The sequence below is a fragment of the Schistocerca serialis genome, chromosome 5, assembly GCF_023864345.2.
Source record: "Schistocerca serialis cubense isolate TAMUIC-IGC-003099 chromosome 5, iqSchSeri2.2, whole genome shotgun sequence".
In the NCBI taxonomy this organism is placed as follows: Eukaryota; Metazoa; Arthropoda; class Insecta; order Orthoptera; family Acrididae; genus Schistocerca; species Schistocerca serialis.
This window is the reverse complement of record NC_064642.1, coordinates 242,747,726-242,768,476: the sequence shown is the minus strand read 5'-3', so window position 1 is coordinate 242,768,476 and position 20,751 is coordinate 242,747,726. Positions and strand designations below refer to the sequence as shown.

Sequence of the window (20,751 nt, the reverse complement as noted above, 5' to 3'; positions counted from 1 at the left end):
AAATTTACATAATTTTAGCTATTGTATAATGGAGTCTCTCTGACGGATATCTATAATTTCACAGTGTAAACGCCCAGAAGATGACCCCTACGTTGGGTTGAAACCGGTTGGCGTTATAATAACAATAAATGCGATTAAGACTGTTTTTGAATAATTGATTAATCATACTAATCGCTGCTTCATTTCCACAACCATGTTGTCCAAAAATCTTTATTTCAGCCTAACTAAAGAAGTGTTTCAAGATAAGGTTTGCCTTTAAGTTATTGGCTTCAACTGTTTTAAAATGAAAGTGGCTTTCAGCCGGTATTTAAGTCCCAAAGATTAAAGCTGTGTGTTTAAGAAATTTTTTTGGGCTCTTGTAACGTTTGCTCAAATAATAAAGTTGTATGTTCGAGTGTAACTGACAGCCCCTTATTTTGTCCCCTTTCCACAATTTATTTTATCTGTCCTGTCCTGAGGGTTTAGCAGTGCATTTCACATTCATTGTCCACTTCCATGCGAGCAAGAAATTCCAGAGCGAACTCTTGTCTTTGTGGCAGCTCAGCAGGAAGCAACTCGTGAACATATACGATTTTGTGCCGACCGTGGTGGCCGAGCGGTTCTAGGCGCTCAGTACGGAACCGCGCGACTGCTACGGTCTCAGGTTCGAATCCTGCCTCGGGCATGGATGTGTGTGATGTCCTTAGGTTAGTTAGGTTTAAGTAGTTCTAAGTTCTAGGGGACTGATGACCACAGCTGTTAAGTCCCATAGTGCTCAGAGCCATTTGAACCATAGATGATTTTGTATGGATAGCAATGCAGGATGTTTCGTAGGATTTTCCACACCGTGCTGACAGGCATGTCCAACGTTCCGGCAATTCCCTGTGCACTGCGTGTTTGCACACTACCGCTCGACCTCGACCCGTCCTGAGATGCTGTGGCCATATCTTCAAGTGACATCAGATAAACTGCTTTCCTCCCTGTGCCACATCGCCCTTGGAAAGATACTGTTTTTCTCCAAACCTTTTAACAGACACAGGACCAATGCCTATTTCCATACCCTTGAGCGTCCGGAACTTCTGAAGGGCCACTGGCGCACGGTCACCGTTCTTGTACAAGAGTTTTACCAGCAGCGCCCGAACCTACATGAAGACAGTCATGTTTGACTGAGGAACAGCCGTGTTCCGCGCGTCTGTTGGTGTGCCATCTATTGGTCAAATTTTCGTTAAATTTTCTTTTTCCATGACGTTTCCCCCTGTGTCAATAATATGATGTTCAAATGAGACGCCATTCTCATCAGTCATTCTCTTTATACAGTGTTCTGAAACTGGAACTTTAATTACTGTCACTGTACATACGTGGACGTGCTGAAAAATAATGCATTTGAATTTTTTATGTGGAAACTCTAAAACTTTTCTAAATAAACGAACATTATTAGCATTCGTGTATTTCAGGCCACTGACGATGCTTCCCAAACAAAAGAAGCGAAAACGCTTGTGGCAATAGACAAACTGCCTTCATTTAACTGTGTGCCGGACCGAGACTCGAACTCGGGACCTTTGCCTTACGCGGGCAAGTTCTCTGCCATCTGAGCTACCCGAGCACGAGTCACGACCCGCCCTCACAGCTTCAATAATGCCAGTACCTCATCTCCTACCTTCCAAACTTCACAGAAGCTCTTCTGCGTACCTTGCAGAACTAGCACTCCTGGAAGACAGGATATGCGGAGACATCGCTTAGCCACAATCTGGAAACATCCCCCAGGCAGTCGTGCTCGGGTAGTTCAGATGGTAGTGCACTTGCCCGCGGAAGGCAAAGGTCCCGAGTTCGAGTCTAGGTCCGGCACACTGTTTTAATCTGCCAGGAAGTTTCATATCAGCGCACATTCCGCTGCAGAGTGGAAATTCTGTTCTGCCTTCATTTAGTTGAATAGACGGTACATACCTCCATGAATTTAGAGCAACTAAGGAAAAGACGGAAAAAATTATTACCATTCTACATCTTTATTTTCATGTCTATATATTTGCAGCCCTCTGCAGCCAGTGGGCTCCGAGCTGTAGCGTGTGACATGGCGGTGTGTAACTCAATTATGTCTAACCGCAGAATGGTTGGCCCACCACATGGAGCACTGTCATCGATCATCTTCCATACAGTCCCGACCTGACCCCATTCGGTTTTCATCTGTTTCCAAAACTTTGAGAACATCTCCGAGGACTTCACTTTGATAACGATGAAGCGGTGCAAGCAGAGGTGAGGTCGTGGCTCCGTCAACAAAGCCAAAGATTCTACAGTGACGTTTTCAACAAACTGGTTTCTCGTTGGAAGAAATATGTTCATTGCCAGAGTGACTATGTTGGGAAATACATACGCAGACATGAAGAATAAATATATAAAATTCTAATAAAATCGGTTTTATTTAAAAAGATTCAAGCATTTTCATACAAAAATTTCGGAGGCATTACTTTACAGAACGCCCTCGTATTTACAATTCTGTTTTGCTCTCTACATAACAGAAAATACTTCATTACAAAAGATACTGATGTGTACTGCTTACAGCATTTTTTGTGTGATTTACGCCTACATCTAGCAGCGTCATCTGCTAGCACATATCCCGGTATTCTTACGTCGAGCAATGATGTTACTGGTCTAGTTTCTGGCTGGTTTGCAACACTGCAAATTTGTTATCGTGAGATACGACAAAATATTGCACCACTGGTGTTAAGTACGTTCTTCCGACTGTACATATACTTTTTGTGTGTAGCATTGCCAACTTCTTCTGGTTTTAGAGTGTTTTTATTACTTTTACCGGTACATTTTCGCTAACTATGTCGAATCTTATGTGGTTTCTGAGGATGATGGGTTTTAGAAGATGGTCTGTTTTCATGCATTTGTGGTTTGACAGCATGTCATGTTTTTGTCACATTGTACACCATGAATCTATTGCCTGGGATGTAGTTGTGCATATTTTTACAGCTTTTTCCACGTAGCTGTTAGCTAGCATCAGAAGTTTCAATAACGAGGTGTGCTGAAAAGTAATGTTTTCCAATTCATTATGTGAAAACTCTTAAAAGATTTTTAGATAAAAAAATACGCTGTTACCATATCTTTATTCTTCGTGTCTACGTATTTGCAGCCCTCTGCAGCTAGAGGGCTCAGAATTGTGGCGTGTAACGTGGTGGTGTGTGATGTAACTATGCCGGTGCGTGAGAAAGCGTAATCGAGTTTCGAATTCGAAGAGTTCTACAAACCACGGAGCACCCTCTTCTTCAACATGTCAAAGCCAGAACACAAACGAGCGCTGCGACACCTGTAACCCGACTCGTTGGTTTCACTGTTATCGATCGTCATCCGCACAGTCCCGACTAGGCCCCATCGGATTTTCATCTGTTTCCAAAACTTAAAGAACACGTTCGAGGACTTCACTTTTATAGTGACGAAACGGTGCAAGCAGAGGTAAGATTGTGACTCTGTCAACAAAAGCCAAACATTCTACAGTGACGATATCAACAAAATGTTCTGTCGTCGTGAGAAATGTGTTTTGTTAGGGTGATTATGTTGATAAATACACTGAAGAGCTAAAGAAATTGGTACACCTGCTTAATATCGTGCAGGGCCCCCGCGAGCACGCAGAAATGCCGCAGAACGACGTGGCATGGACTCGACTAATGTCTGAAGTTGTGCTGGAGGGAACTGACACCATGAATCCTGAAGGGCTGTCCATAGCTTCGTTAGAGTACGAGCGTGTGGAGATCTCTTATGAATAGCACGTTGCAAAGCATCCTACATATGATCAGTAATGTTCATGTCTGGGGAGTCCGGTGGCCAGCAAAAGTGTTTAAACTTAAACGAATTTTTCTGGAGCCAGTTTGCAACAATTTTAGACGTGTGGGGTGCCCATTGTCCTGCTGGTATTGCCTAAGTCCGTCGGAGTGCACAATGGACGTGAATGCATGCAGGTGATCAGACAGGGTGCTTACGTACGTGTCACCTGAAAATTCGTATCTAGAAGTATCAGGGGTCCCATATCACTCCAAGTGCACACGTCCCACACCATTACAAAGCCTCCACCGTCTTGATGGTTCAAATGGCTCTAAGCACTTATGAGACTTAACATCTGAGGTCATCAGTCCCCTAGACTTAGATCTACTTAAACCTAAGGACATCACAAACATCCATGCCCGAGGCAGGATTAGAAACTGCGATCGTAGCAGCAGTGCGGTTCCAGAGTGAAGCGCCTAGAACCGCTCGGCTACCGTCTTGAAGAATCCCCTGCTACCATGCAGGTTCCATGGATTCAACAGGTTGTCTCCATACCCGTGCACGTCCATCCGCTCGATACAATTTGAACGAGACTTGTCCGACCAGGCAGCATGTTTCCGGTCATCGACAGTTCACTGTCGGTGTTGACGGGCCCAAATGAGGCTTAAAGCTTTGTGTCATGCAGTCATCAAGAGTGCACGAGTGGGCCTTCGGCTGCGAAAGCCCATATCGATGATGTTTCGTTGAATGGTTCGCACGCTGACACTTGTTGATCGCCCAGCAATGAAATCTGCAGCAATTTGCGGAAGGGTTGCACTTCTGTCACGTTGAACGATTCTCTTCAGTCGTCGTTGGTCCCGTTTTTGTAGGATCTTTTTCCGGCCTCAGCGATCTCGGAGATTTACTGTGTTACCGGATTTCTAATATTCACGGTACACTCGTGAGATGGTCGCACGTGAAAATCCCCACTTCATCGCTACCTCGGAGATGCTGTGTCCCATCGCTCGTGCGCCGACTATAACTCCACGTTCAAACTCACTTAAATCTTGATAACATGCCATTGTAGCAGCAGTAATCGATATAACAACTGCGCCGGACGCTTGTTGTCTTATATAGACATTGCCGACCGCACTGCCGTTTTCTGATTGTTTACCTATCTCCGTATTTGAATGCGTATGTCTATGTCAGTTTCTTTGGCGGTTCAGTGTATATACGAGGGTCACTCCAAAAAAAATGCACACTATTTTCGTAAAAATACAGTTTTCATTCTGCATGTGTGAAAGTTTTACAGTGTGTAAAAACATCCTTCCCGCTTGTTTTCAAACTTAGTTCAACCTGTTTCCGTGAGTGGCGCCGTCACAGCATGTCTTCGAGATGGCTGCTACACTTGACGTTCGTCAGAAGCAACGTGCTGTCATAGAATTCCTGTGCTGTGAAAACAAGACAGTGGGAAACATCCACAAGAAGTTGAAAAAGGTGTATGGAGATGCTGCTGTCGATCGCAGTACAAAATGGTTCAAATGGCTCTGAGCACTATAGGACTTAACATCTGTGGTCATCAGTCCCCTAGAACTTAGAACTACTTAAACCTAACTAACCTAAGGACATCACACACATCCATGCCCGAGGCAGGATTCGAACCTGCGATCGTAGTGGTCTCGCGGTTCCAGACTGAAGCGCCTAGAACCGCACGGCCACACCGGCCGGGGATCGCAGTACAGTTAGTCGGTGGGCAAGCAGGTTATGTGATGAAAGCGGGCACGGCAATATTGAGGATTGTCCTCGCAGCGGCAGGCCTCGTTCTGCACACAGTCCAGATTATGAGCAGAGAGTTAACGAATTGGTGATTGCTGACAGACGCATCACAGTGAACAAATTGTCACGCTACGTTGGGATATGGGAAGGAAGTGTTTGCAGAATACTGGCGTTAAAAAAGGTTTGTGCCAGGTGGATTCCCAGGATTTTGACAGTGGCTCACAAAGAAACAAGAAAAATGGTATGCAGCGAACTTTTGGAACAGTACGAGAATGGTGGAGAAAAATTTCTTGAAAGAATTGTGACAGGTGATGAAACATGGCTCCATCATTTTTCACCAGAGACGAAGAGGCAATCAATGGAGTGGCACCATGCAAATTCACGCGAGAAAAAAAAAAATTCAAAATCACACCTTCTGCTGGAAAAGTTATGGCTAAGGTGTTTTTCGATTCCGAAGGACTCTTGCTTGTGGACATCATGCCAAGTGGAACCACCATAAATTCTGATGCATACGTGACGACACTGAAGAAACTTCAAGCTCGACTGAGTCGTGTTCGACCACATCGGCAAAAGCAGGATGTTTTGCTGTTGCAGTCAAAAAAACCATGGAAGCGATCACAAAACTCGGATGGACAACAATGAAACACCCGCCTTACAGTCCTGACCTGGCTCCATGTGACTATTATCTCTTTGGGAAACTGAAAGACTCTCTTCGTGGAACAAGGTTTGAAGATGATGACTTCCTTGTGCACGCTGCCAAACAGTGGCTCCAACAGGTTGGTCCAGAATTTTACCGTGCGGGTATACAGGCGCTGGTTCCAAGACGGCGTAAGGCAGTTGAGAGGGATGGAAATTATGTGAAGAAACGAAAATATTGTTCCTAAAGGATGTATCTACACACTGTAAAACTTTCAAACATGTAGAATAAAAGATGTATTAAAAAAAAAATAGTGTGCATTTCTTTTGGAGTGATCCTCGTACGAGTATGTAGGATGAAGATGTAGACTGTTAATAATGTCTGTTTTACTTAAAATATTTTAAGTGTTTTCACATAAAAATTCAGCCATTAATTTCCAGCACGTCCTCGTATGTATGCATTCGCTCGTGTGTGTTGTAAGTAGGGGCAGGCTACTGTGAGCAGTTAAGCAGAGATGTTCTAAGAGGGGGGGGGGGGGGGGTGAGGTTCGCCGGCGTACAGCAAGTAGTCAGTGACCAGTGAAGCAATATGCATAAATAGTGTGTCAAGCCAGCGGGGCAGCAGAACAGATCTCGGCACTCACATTGTGTAGGCGGGTGCCGACGTCTTGATTGGCTGGCTGGGCCCCAGGTATTCGGGCATGACGTAAATGTTGGGCGCCGGGTTGAAGTCCTCGCTGCGCAGCTTGGTGCGGTCGCCCAGGCTGTAGGCCGGCGCGCGGTCTGTCCGCATCGGCGGCACCTCCTCCGTCAAGTAGGCGGGGGGGCCCGGTACGTTGAGGCGCGCTGCGGCACACAGCAGGGTCACAGCGTGAGGGTTGAACGTATCATGATGGGATGCAATACAGTGACCATTTTACAGTAATACACTACTGGCCATTAAAATTGCTACACCACGAAGATGACGTGCTACAGACGCAAAATTTAGCCGACAGGGAGAACATGCTGTGATATGCAAATGATTAGCTTTTCAGAGCATTCACACTAGGTTGGCGCCGGTGGCGACACCTACAACGTGCTGACATGAGGAAAGTTTCCAACCGATTTCTCACACACAAACAGCAGTTGACCGGCGTTGCCTGGTGAAACGTTGTTGCGATGCCTCGTGTAAGGAGGAGAAATGCGTACCCCACGTTTCCGACTTTGATGAAGGTTGGATTGTAGCCTATCGCGGTTGCAGTTTATCGTATCGCGACATTGCTGCTCGCGTTGGTCGAGATCCAATGACTGTTACCAGGATATGGAATCGGTGGGTTCAGGAGGGTAATACGGAACGCCGTGCTGGATCCCAACGGCCTCGTATCACTAGCAGTCGAGATGACAGGCATCTTATCCGCATGGCTGTAACGGATCGTGCAGCCACGTCTCGATACCTGAGTCAACAGATGGGGACGTTTGCTAGACAACAACCATCTGCACGAACAGTTCGACGACGTTTGCAGCAGAATGGACTATCAGCTCTGAGACCATGGCTGCGGTTGCCCTTGACGCTGCATCACAGACAGGAGCGCCTCCGATGGTGTGCTCATCGACGAACCTGGGTGCACGAATGACAAAAAGTCATTTTTTCAGATGAATCCAGGTTCTGTTTACAGCTTCATGATGGTCGCATCCGTGTTTGGCGACATCGCGGTGAACGCATATTGGAAGCGTGTATTCGTCATCACCATTCTGGCGTATCACCCGGCGTTATGGTGTGGGGTGCCATTGGTTACACGTCTCCGTCACCTTTTGTTCGCATTGACGGCACTTTGAACAGTGGACGTTACATTTCAGATGTGTTACGACCCGTGGATCTACCCTTCATTCGATCGCTGCGAAACCCTACATTTCAGCAGGATAAAGCACGACCGCATGTTGCAGGTCCTGTACGGGTCTTTCTGGATACAGAAAAGTTCGACTGCTGCCCTGGCCAGCACATTATCCAGAACTCTCACCAACTGAAAACGTCTGATCAATGTTGGCCGAGCAACTGGCTCGTCAGAATACGGCAGTCGCTACTCCTGATAAACTGTGGTATCGTGTTGAAGCTGCATGGGCAGCTGTACCTGCACACGCCATCCAAGCTCTGCTTGACTCAATGCCCAGGCGTATCTAGGCCGTTATTACGGCCAGAGGTGGTTGTTCTGGGTACTGATTTCTCAGGATCTATGCACCCAAATTGCGTGAAAATGTAATCATATGTCAGTTCTAGTATAATATATTTGTCCAATGAATACCCGTTTATCATCTGCATTTCATCTTGGTGTAGCAATTTTAATGGCCAGTGGTGTAATTAGTAGAATTCAACCGTAATTTTGGCCTACACACAGGTCAACAAAGTGTTTCGAGAGAAAATGATCTCATTATCAGGTACTAAAACTTAGCTGAACAGTTTAAAACGCTAAACAGTCTACTAGCGCAATTGCGGCATATAAAAAAAATAGATAAAACACACTGGGGTATAGGTCCTCGTCTTACATTAATATCGACGACATGTATCAGTGGCAACTCTCTGTGACAAGTGGAACGGACACCGAACTGCATTAGTGTTGTTCGTGTTCATTGTTGTTACTGGGCTTGTACGGATGTATACACTGAGGTGACAAAAGTCGTGGGATATGTCCTAATATCGTGCTAAACCTCGGTTTGCTAGGCATAGTGCAGCAGCTCAAATGTTCAAATGTGTGTGAATTTCTAAGGGACCAAATTGCTGAGACACTATTTAAACTAACTTATACTAAGAACAACGCACACACACACACACACACACCCATGCCCGAGAGAGGAGTCGAACCTCCGGCGGGTGGGGCCGCGCAGTCAGTGACGTGGCGCCTCTTAACTGCGCGGCCTGCAGCAGCTCGATGTGGCATGGACTCAACAAGTTGTTGAAAGTGCCCTGCAAAAATAATCAGCCATGCTGCCTCCATAGCCCTTCATAATTGCGAACGTGTTGCCGGTGCAGGATTTTGCGCACTAACTGTCCTCTCGATTATGTCCCACAAATGTTCGATGGGATTCATGCTGGGCGATCTGGGTGGACAAATCACTCGCTCGAATTGTCAGAATGTTCTTCTAACCAGTAACAAACAATTGTGGCCCAGTGACGTGGTGCATTGTCATCCATATAACAGCATCGTTGTTTGGGAACTTGAAGTCCATGAAGGGCAGCAAATGGTCTCCCAATAGCCGAGCATCACCATTTCCAGTCAATGATAAGTCCCATTGATTAGATTAGATTAATACTAGTTCCATGGATCATGAATACGATATTTCGTAATGATGTTGAACGGGTCGAATTTTCCAATACATGACGTAATTAGGTTAATTTAACAACATACTTAAGTTAATATAACAACTTTATTTTTTGTGTTTTTTGTTTTTCTTTATTTTTTATTTTATTTTTTTTAATATTTTTGTTTTTTTTTTTCTTTTTTTTCTTAATTTATATCTAAAAATTCCTCTATGGAGTAGAAGGAGTTGTCATTCAGAAATTCTTTTAATTTCTTCTTAAATACTTGTTGGTTATCTGTCAGACTTTTGATACTATTTGGTAAGTGACCAAAGACTTTAGTGCCAGTATAATTCACCCCTTTCTGTGCCAAAGTTAGATTTAATCTTGAATAGTGAAGATCGTCCTTTCTCCTAGTATTGTAGTTATGCACACTGCTATTACTTTTGAATTGGGTTTGGTTGTTAATAACAAATTTCATAAGAGAGTATATATACTGAGAAGCTACTGTGAATATCCCTAGATCCTTAAATAAATGTCTGCAGGATGATCTTGGGTGGACTCCAGCTATTATTCTGATTACACGCTTTTGTGCAATAAATACTTTATTCCTCAGTGATGAATTACCCCAAAATATGATGCCATATGAAAGCAATGAGTGAAAATAGGCGTAGTAAGCTAATTTACTAAGATGTTTATCACCAAAATTTGCAATGACCCTTATTGCATAAGTAGCTGAACTCAAACGTTTCAGCAGATCATCAATGTGTTTCTTCCAATTTAATCTCTCATCAATGGACATACCTTAAAATTTGGAATATTCTACCTTAGCTATATGCTTCTGATTAAGGTCTATATTTATTAATGGCATCATACCATTCACTGTACGGAACTGTATGTACTGTGTCTTATCAAAATTCAGTGAGAGTCCGTTTACATGGAACCACTTAGTAATTTTCTGAAAGACAGTATTGACAATTTCATCAGTTAATTCTTGTTTCTCAGGTGTGATTACTATACTTGTATCATCAGCGAAGAGAACTAACTTTGCCTCTTCATGAATATAGAATGGCAAGTCATTAATATATAATAAGAACAACAAAGGACCCAAGACTGACCCTTGTGGAACCCCATTCTTGATAGTTCCCCAGTCTGAGGAATGTGCTGATCTTTGCATGTTACGAGAACTACTTATTTCAACTTTCTGCACTCTTCCAGTTAGGTACGAATTAAACCATTTGTGCACTGTCCCACTCATGCCACAATACTTGAGCTTGTCTAGCAGAATTTCATGATTTACACAATCAAAAGCCTTTGAGAGATCACAAAAAATCCCAATGGGTGGTGCTCGGTTATTCAGATCATTCAAAATTTGACTGGTGAAAGCATATATGGCATTTTCTGTTGAAAAACCTTTCTGGAAACCAAACTGACATTTTGTTAGTACTTCCATTTTTACAGATATGTGAAGCTACTCTTGAATACATTACTTTCTCAAAAATTGGACCACAGGACCCCGTCCATACCATGTCAGCCCACATCACTAAGGAGCACCACCAGATTGCATAGTGCCTTGTTGACAATTCGTCCATGGCTTCGTAGGGTCAGCGCCACATTCAAATCCTACCATCAGCCTTTGCCAACTGAAATCGGGACTCATTTGACAGGCCACGGTTTTCCAGTCGTCTGTGGTCCAACCGATGTGGCCGCGATCCCAGGAGAGACGCTGCAGGCGATGTTGTGTTGTTAGCAAAGGCACTCGTGTCGGTCGCGCATTAACGCCAAAATTGCACCGTACTATCCTAACGGATACGTTCTGTGGTTACTTAACTTAGTGGTGCTTATCTGTTAGGACTGACAGGTCTATACAAGCGCCACTGCACACGGTCGTTAAATGAAAGTCGACGGCCACTGAGTTGTTCGTGGTGAGAGGTAATGCCTGGAATTTGGTATTCTCGGCACACTCTTGACACTAAGGATCTCGGAATATTGAATTTGCTAACGATTTCTGAAACAGAATGTCCGATGCGTATAGCTCCAACTACCACTCCGCGTTCAAAGTCTGTTAAATCCCGTCGTGCGGTCATAACCACGTCAGACAGTTTTTCGTACGAATCACCTGAGTACAGCTCTGCTAATGCACTGCCCTTTTGTACCTCCTGTACATGCTACTACCCCTATCTGTATAAGTGCATATCGTTATCCCATGACTTTTGACACCTCAGTGCAAGGTGCGTGCAGCACCAGATGTTGAGCGATCTCTGTCAAGGACACGGAGATGCAATGAACTCATTTGCGGGAGTGTTATCAGCACCAAACAGAGTCGTTGTGCCCTCAGGTGTTGGCTATAAGAAGTGTTGTTAATGGGAGGAAGATCGGAGTGCCAGTATTACGTTTCGCAGATAATCAGCAGTTAAGGTATAAATTACACATAGAAGTAACAAGGTTATGTGAATGGTTATCATGCAGCTGTTCATGTTCAAACGCACTCGTTACGCTATTTATTTTTTATTGGCACCTACAACACGAATTCGCCGCACTGCCATAGTGCTACAGCTCTTAGATAACCTGTACGTGCTGGTAGTGGATGCAGCGTCTCAGCCGCCACGTTATAACACGTCTGCAGTTCGTGTAGTTGTGAAATCAGACTTGAATGGCAGTGGTGTCGAGGAAGCGCCTCTTGTGTGCAAATCCTGATTAATGGAATCTTTGCGAATTGGTGCCTGGCCCAGGAAACTCACTCAGGGTGATCTGGTCTGGTCTGGCCCAAGTGCTGCCCTAAATACCATTCGATGCTAGGATACAGCTGGATCTACTTTCGATCACGTGTTTCGCGGAAGAAAATAGGCATGTGTGGCCTGTGGCCTCTAGCGGCGCTTGGGTTGCCTCCTGGTTGATGGTCGGAGCGTGGGTGTCCCTCATTTGGAAAACTGTCCCCTGTGTGTTAGGCTTCTGCGAAACACTTATGTGATGATGGTTGACTTGGCATGGCATCAGAAACAATTAAAATTTTCTGGATGTTATCCAACAGACACCTGCATTGCTGCAGCTCGCCACAGCAGTTGCGTTCGAGTGGGCACTCGGGGCAGTTCAGTTTAATTTAGGCCAGCATGCAGATATGGTATGATCCAGTCAGGTTAGAGCTGCGTCTCCCCACTGCAAGACACAAGGTAACGTTTTTCATAAGTTCACTGGTAACATATCTGGCAGCACAGGCTGCTGACGATAGCCCTTGTTTGTAACTGTAAAGTATCGCAAATTGCTGAGCAGCAAGTACCGTTAACACAATTAAAAACATTGTCTAAGAAAAAAGTGAAATACCCAGAGAGGAACGACAAAACGAAATAAAAGTCACAGGTTGAGAGGGTATGCAATATTATTTCAAGATTACAACATCGAGTCAGATTTACGTAGAACTTGGCAGTAGGAGCCTACTTATCAGTATTATGTTGCACCACCTCTGGACTGAAAGCATACACTGACTTGGTTGGGAAGGGTGTCATAAAGCCATTGACATAAGCTAGTTCAAAATGGAATGAGGTAGACTTTGAGTTGATCCTACACATATTCTGTCAGGGACAGATCTGGGCATTTTACTGGCCATGGAAGAACCTCATCATTATGCAGATAGTGCATAGAGACACGTGACATGCGCGAATGATCATTGTCCTGTTGAAAAGTGGCATCATGATATTGTCACATGAAAGGTAACAATTGATTATGCAGGATCTCTGAAACGTGCCCTTGTGCAGTCAGAGGTCCCCCAATCATTACCAACCGTGAGCTCAAGTCATACTGGACAGCTTCCCACACCATGATGCCAGAAGTAACACCACCGTACCTCTTCTTAACATTGGAAGAATGGGACTTCCCCCAAGTCGCTGCCATACCCGGAACTGTTATAACCAGGAATAACACAACAACCTCGTCAGTCTGGTTTATTAAATCACAAATCACTTTTTAACAATTATGTTAGCCAAGCGTCTACCCAGGCTCACACTCAGAAGTAATGCATAATTAAAGTTTGGTTATACCAATGTCCAAATGTGCATAGTGGGTTGCACGTCCCGTAATTATTCCCAAGTCCAGTGAAGTGCTGTCTCTCCAAGTGAAGCCGCTAGATTTCCGCCGAGCAGCCAGGTAACCTCGAGTGGTGCGGCGAGTCATCCACAAGCAGCTGGAACACGGCGTACTGCACTTCCCGATGAGAACTGTCGTTTGAGGCGGCGGCCGGGTTTATATAAGGCTCGCTAGTTAATGGAGCCGTCGGCTGGGGTCGCTGTTTTCCAAGGAAACCAATCGCAATGTTTCCTGGCGTAGCCAATTGCTGTGTGCTGACAAACGCGCGCGCGCGAAGGCGGCCAGCGATGGTAGCCGCGAGCCGCCCGGAGAAGTGCGGCCAGCGATGTATTTCTCGGCCACGTAAGGGAGCGTGCGTGTGAAGACGGCCAGCGATGGAAGCAGCGGGCCGCCCAGGGAAGTGCGGCCAGCGATGTATTTGGCGGCAGCGTACTGTAGCGCGTTGTTCGGTGTTTGTTAGAAGTGGTGTATACCACAGGAACGATACTCACCTGGACTAGTGTAGAACTGTGACTCTTCACAGAAGACAACGCAACGCCATCCATCAGCAGTCTACGTTTCCCCGTCGTGGAACCACTCCAAACACAAACGGTCATGTGCTTTTGATGACAGCGTGAGCCTGTTACATGTTTTCAGGTGGCAGATGCAGATGTGAAGCGGTTTTGGGTGCGCTTGGTGCACAATATTCCCTTGTAGTGTTCAAAAGTGGTGATCGGAACTTTGATGACGAGCATGCCTGCCCTGAAGTCCTAATACAGCCCAACATTCAATGTCACATCCGAATGTCCCATATATCTGGATATTGCTCGATTCGACCTGTTAGTTTAATAGAGACCCACAAGCCGACCTGTTAGTCTAATAGAGACCCACAAGCCGTTTCAAACTCTGTTAGATGCTCATAATGCTGCCTTACATTAGTATGTGGCAACTCCGTGCTCTTCGCAGTCATCACCCAACTTCTGACGCTGTCCACACACCTTATATTCTCTACTAAAAGCCTAGTAACAACAGTAATACACGAGCAACGCTAAGATACTCTGGTGGCCATTCTACATGCCACAGAGAATTGCAACTCAACCGCCGATGGTGTGTACGTGTACGAAGACATGTTGACATCCGATCATGTGTTCTGGATGCTTCATTTTCTTTTTTCTTTTTTTTTTTTCAGGCGGTGATCTGGAATGCATCCTTGAAATCTAGTTTCATTGGTTAATGAGACACGTTGCAAAACAACTAGTCTTCCATTCCTATCGCGTTATTCGTTTGCGCTACCAGCTACAGAGACGAAAGAAAACGAGTCTGAGTTTGGAGACGGCGCCAGTTCGTGAGCAACACACGCGCAGCACGTGATATCTACGTGCGATAAGAGCTGAGCCTGCCAGCTAGGTGCTGCGGCAGCGTACGCACGGCCGGCGAGTGCATGCAGTTGTATCCTACAGGGGCAGCGCCATCACCTGCCGCTGCTGTAACCTCTTCACCAGAATCTATACGTTTCCCGCCAGACGTTCCTTTCGATGTAGGGGCTAGGTGGAAGTAGGAGAGCGCCAAACCAGCTGAACAAGATGGATGTCACAATCTTTCTTCCTACAAAATCCTCAGTGTTCTCACTACCGAAGCACATTTTCGGGTATCCACATTGAAAATGATTTTGTTTCTCTGGCAGTCTCGAGCTCCTTCTCATGTCTTTTTTATGCGATTGTTCCATGAAATTTGCGTAGTTTGGGCAATTTGTTTTTACTCTTTTCAAGATGACCGGTAAGGAGAACCACTTTTTTGTCCCAGAAAACATTGGCGTAACCTCTCTGACAGGTGAAACTGACTTTCCCCATCTTGGTGCAGCGACACATGTCGTCCTCCGCGGCAGTCGTTGCTGTTTCGTTGTGACGCCACGTCCTGCGTCCAGATCTCACCTACAGCAACAAATTAGCTGGACTCCTTTTGAAATGTTACAAACGTTGCTGAGACATTTTGTCCGTATTTGTAGTGAGCACCGGATCTTATCAAACTTTACATTAATAAGGAACTTAGTAATGGATACTATTCTTAGTTCATCCATTTTAATGAAATAGCCTCCTCAAAACGCCACTCAATTAAAAGTACGCATAAATACATCCCGTAACGTTTAGAACTTTCCTAGCTTGTAGAGTGTTCCATAATATTCCGTGACAGTTGCCGGATATCGATAACTTGTTGCTGCAATATTCCGGCCGAGAGCCGTCCGGCCATCTTGAGATGTATACCTCCCAAACTGGCGGACATGTCGTACAAACCACACAGCGAGGAAGAGGCCTTACCTCGCACACAACAGGAACGTACAATATTGAACACAGACAGGTTGAAGTGGTGTTCTGTCCTCCAGTAAGATGTTGCCGCCTCTGGGATCGGTCGAAGATGACTTAATGTTGCACAAGGCAACGGTTTATAGTGAACTGGAGCAATGATTAGCAAACACTGATCGAATTCCCGCCCGGCAGTCCAGATTTAGTATTTTGCGTGACTTCCCTAAATCGCTTAAGGCAAATGTCAGGATGGTTCCTTTGCAAGGGGCCTGGCGGATTTCCTTCCCCATCCTTCTCCGCTTTAAGCTTGTGCTCCGTCTCCTAATGATCTCGATGTCGACAGGACGACAGATTCCTTAATTTTTCCTTAAAGGATACCATACGATTGGGTCGCATCTTACAAAAAATGGTTCAAATGGCTCTGAGCACTATGGGACTCAACTGCTGAGGTCATTAGTCCCATAGCACTTAGAACTAGTTAAACCTAACTAACCTAAGGACATCACAAACATCCATGCCCGAGGCAGGATTCGAACCTGCGACCGTAGCGGTCTTGCGGTTCCAGACTGCAGCGCCTTTAACCGCACGGCCACTTCGGCCGGCTCTCGCATCTTACACAAAGCTAACACAGGATACCGTGCCAAATTTTCGATCAGCTGTGACAACTATGTATCTGTGGTTAAAAGAGGAATTTAGTTTTGAATATTCTGTCATATCCCAGTTCTGATATTGAAACAACTATAAACTTGTAAAGACTAAGCGCGTCTGTTATGTATTTGATTGGTTGTTCGCATAGAGGGGCGCTGATGAGTATCAATAACAACATTGGCGTGCCTTTAGCTAAGACTGTTCTATTCGAATAGGCTTCATTCCTTCACCTGTCTAGGTGGCACTCAGTTCGCAATAGTTTACAGTACATTGTGTGCATCTGGCACTGTGTTTGCACACCTTATCAGGAACTGAAAAACTTGGTGTAATTTTAGCTCCGCATCAGGAAGGCTATTCTAGTAGGATAATAGCAACAAAAGTTGGTGTAGCCCAGTCTGCATTGGTATATACTTGTACATTGCAGAGGTTAAGCAAACTGGTGTCAATGCAAGTGTTCCGCGACTTGGAAAACCCCGAGTAATATCACACAGAGGTGATCAGTTCATACGTGTACAGAGTAAACGTCATAGGAGTTGTACTACACTTGAAATTCGCGACGAAGTAAATAGTGTGCGAGCAGCTTTTACCTTTATATCAACAGTGAAATGCCGTCTTCTGAACAAGGTTTAAAGCGGTGCACATAGGCCAAAAAACCTTTATTACGCAAACAAAATAAGGTGGAAAATTTGCAACTGGCACAGCGGCACAAAAAGGGAGCGTGCAGCAATGGTCCAAGGTGTTGTTCAAGGATGAATCTAAGTTTTAAATATTTGGAAGCCACCGTCGAATGTTTGCTCGTCGATTTCGTGGAAAATGTGTCAAGAGCCGGTATGTGACGCCAACGGTGTGGGGATGTTTGCGAGCTTGTGAGAATTAATGGAACATTAAAGAAGAAAGGATATCAAAGGATACTGGGCAAAAATGCAGTTCCGTCTGGCTGGAGACTTATTGGACGTAGTTTTCGTCTACAACAGGACAATGATACCAAACGTGTTCCCAAAGTATGCAGAAGGTATGACAATAGAAAAGAGAAATCTGATTAACTGAAGCATAAATTTGGCCAAGTTACTTACCTGACTTAAATCCTACTGAACTCTTATGGGATGAACTCGACAGGGAGATCAGAAAACTAAGGTCATCTAATGCTGTAGACCTGTCGAATAATTTAAGACGTGTTGGACCACAATACCTTACATCCAAAATGACAAGAGTTTGCGCAGTTGTTCTGAGGACAAAGGGTGTATACTCTGAAGAGGCTAAAATCTGAAGCACTCGTATGTCGTACTGTACTTAATGATATACAGAAAGAAATATTTATTTTGTTGGACTATTCAGTTTGTACTATGTGTTTATACATTGAAATAAAGTCTATAGTTTTTATGATGGGTGATCGAAAACTTTTGACCGGTAGTGTATATAGGGCGAATAAGTTATCGAGGTGTGGTTTCCGCTAACTTATAGGAGACAAGGTGAAGATTTTCTGATGTACACAAGTAATTTTTTAAACTTTTATAACTTTCTTCGTTTTTAATATAACTATACACATTTTTGTGTTGTAGTTTGAGAACTTCAGCGATGTAATATATGTGGAGGTCGATCACGTATTAACGACATTACAGCAGCGCAAACTGATGTTCCGCCCTCAAGAGAAGAGACCCCACAAAAGTCTGCCTTACTGTACCACATGTAAGCAAAGACGTAACTCAGGTACGGTCCATGTGTTTATTACGACTGTCATATCAAGGGTGCTCAAAATCTGAGCACTGGCATATGACAAGGAGCAGTTCCGAACAAACAATATTCCATGCACAATTTCATCTGGACTTAGCGCAGCACAGGCCCACGTTATGCGGCATTTATCGTCTTTGGTAGTCATCGATGTTTCTTTACAGACTTCTATTTCAATTTCTTTCCTATAAGTAACAGTCCGTCTGTTTTAACATGGTGAGCAAGTAGATCATTTTATGTTTCCTGAACGACCGATCCATCGATCTCCAAATGTTCTATAAAGAAGGTCCGTAACTACATGTCAGAAACGGGTGGGACATCTGTCGTGTTGGTACCGCATGCATGTCTACTTTCCAGGAGGTTATCTTCTAATAACAGCGTCAGAATATCTGTTAGGACACCTTTGGCTGTCTAGGGTACCATCAGTAAAATAAGGACGAGCGATGCGGTACTCGAAAAGCTTGTATCACACTTCAACGAGGATTTTCAATCGTCCTGTAGCACATATTGTGAAGACTGATTTTCCCATGATGTGTAAACGATGCTCCATCCAAAAACAAACTCTTGCATAGAAAGGCCGAATTACTTTGTAGTTTTTGTTGACACCATTCGGAGAAATGTAACCAATTCTGAAAGTAGTTGCCGTGAATAGTTGGTGGAGTGAAATGTGGAAAGAATGGGTTGTGTTGGATAATAATACTTTAGGAACACGTATTCGAGTGATTACACTCTCACATTTAAGACGTCTCGTAGTGACACGGGGATTGTGTGTTACTAAATCTGCTTCTGCAGCTACTTGTGTACTCTGAAAGCTACCTGAAGGTGTGTGATGGAGGGTATTTTGTGCACCACTATCACTTCCCCTTTTCCTTTTCCAGAAGTGAATGGTTAGCGGTAATGCCCGTGTGGTCTCGAATCTCTCTAATCTTACCTTCATGGTCTTTTTGCACGATATACGTAGAAGGATGTTGGTTGTCTCTTGTAGCAAAGTATGTTCTCGCAGACTTTAACAGTAATGCACTCCACGCAGAACGCGCCTCTTGCAGAGCTGGCACTTCAGTTGGCTGAGCATCTCAATGACGCTTTCGCTTATTGAATGAACCGGTAACGAAACCCGCTGCCTTTCGTCTTCTCTTCTCTGTTTCCTCTATTAGTCCTATCTGGGACGGATTCCATACTGACGAGCAATATTGTATTAGTTGAACTAGTGTTTTGTAAGCTATCTCCTTTTTGGGAGGACATTTTCTGAGGATTCTTCTCATAAATCTGTCAGGCATCTGCCTTACCTGCTGTTAATTTTTATGGGGTCCTTACACTCCAAACTGCTACGTACGCATAGTGCTAGGTATCAAGATTTTGAACGTGGCTGCACTTCGGCAACTGTGCATGCAAGAGCTTCAATGGATTACAATTAACAGCCAACCAGTTGCAAAATACGGGTTTAGTAAACCTTGACCATAGTTTCAACTATTTTAAAACCGTTTTCTTCAGAAAGAATGCCACTGGCTCTGAATGGGACTTATTTACGCTCTATAGGATCCGATGCTACGTTTTATATTTATATGTGAGTTTTATACAAGTCTTTCAAGTGGGATAATATATGTTGTTGTATACAGCGTGAAATATGTAACATTTAAAAAATGTTTTGGGACAAAGCCCTACAGTAGTCGAATATTCCATTAATATAACGTATTTTACATGGTGATTAAATGGGTGACAAGTCTAGACAGAGTCAACGACTCGCACGTTAGCTACAGATAATGTGATTTTACGTACAATATTTTCTGAAGAAGACGGTTTTACACTCGTCGAAACCATGGTCAAGGTTTAAGAAACCAGTATTTTACAACTGATTGGCTGTTATTTCTAACCCATTGAAACTCCTATACACTTTATGGATGTGACTGCTTCCAGTGATTGTTCTGCAATAGTGTCATCATACTGTAGTGTATCTTTCTGCCTATTTACGTTTAGAATCAGCTGCCAATCCACACACCAAGTGCCAGTCCTCTGCAGGTCTTCCTATATTTCGCTACAATTTTCTACGCCAAGACCTCTCTGCACACAATAGCATCATCCGCGGTAATCCTCATGGAACTTCCGACGTTATTCACCAGTTATTCAAAGGCTTTCAATGACTTTAACAGAATTTGGCCATTGAAATAATTCAGAAGTAACAGGTGGAAAATTTGTGCCTCACCGGACCTCGAACCCGGATCTCATGCTTAAAAATGTTCAAATGTGTATCAGTTCGCCGCGCGGAATTACCCGAGCGGTCTTAGGCGCCACAGTCATGGACTGTGCAGCTGGTCCCGGCGGAGGTTCGAGTCCTCCCTCGGGCATGGGTGTGTGTGTGTTTGTCTTTAGGATGATTTAGGTTAAGTAGTGTGTAAGCATAGGGACTGATGACCTTAGCAGTTAAGTCCCATAAGATTTCACACAAATTTGAACATTTGTGTCAGTTCCTAAGGGACCAAACTGCTAAGGTCATCGATCCCTAGACTTACACACTACTTAAACTAACTTACGCTAAGAACAACACACACACCCATACCCGAGGGAGGACTCGAACCTCCGGCGGGAGGGGCCGCGCAACCCGTGACACGGCGCCTCAAA

The 20,751-nt window shown here is 44.4% G+C and overlaps 1 protein-coding gene across 1 annotated transcript in view; it reads right to left on the bottom strand.

Annotated features, from left to right (window-relative positions):
• The window catches only part of LOC126481874 (outer dense fiber protein 3-like protein 1), a 76,706-nt gene that overhangs the window by 37,237 nt on the left and 18,718 nt on the right, over positions 1-20,751 (bottom strand). The window contains exon 4 of the mRNA XM_050105833.1: positions 6,774-6,975. Within this exon, the coding sequence (XP_049961790.1) occupies positions 6,774-6,975 (202 nt within the window). The remainder of the gene's footprint in view (positions 1-6,773; positions 6,976-20,751) is intronic.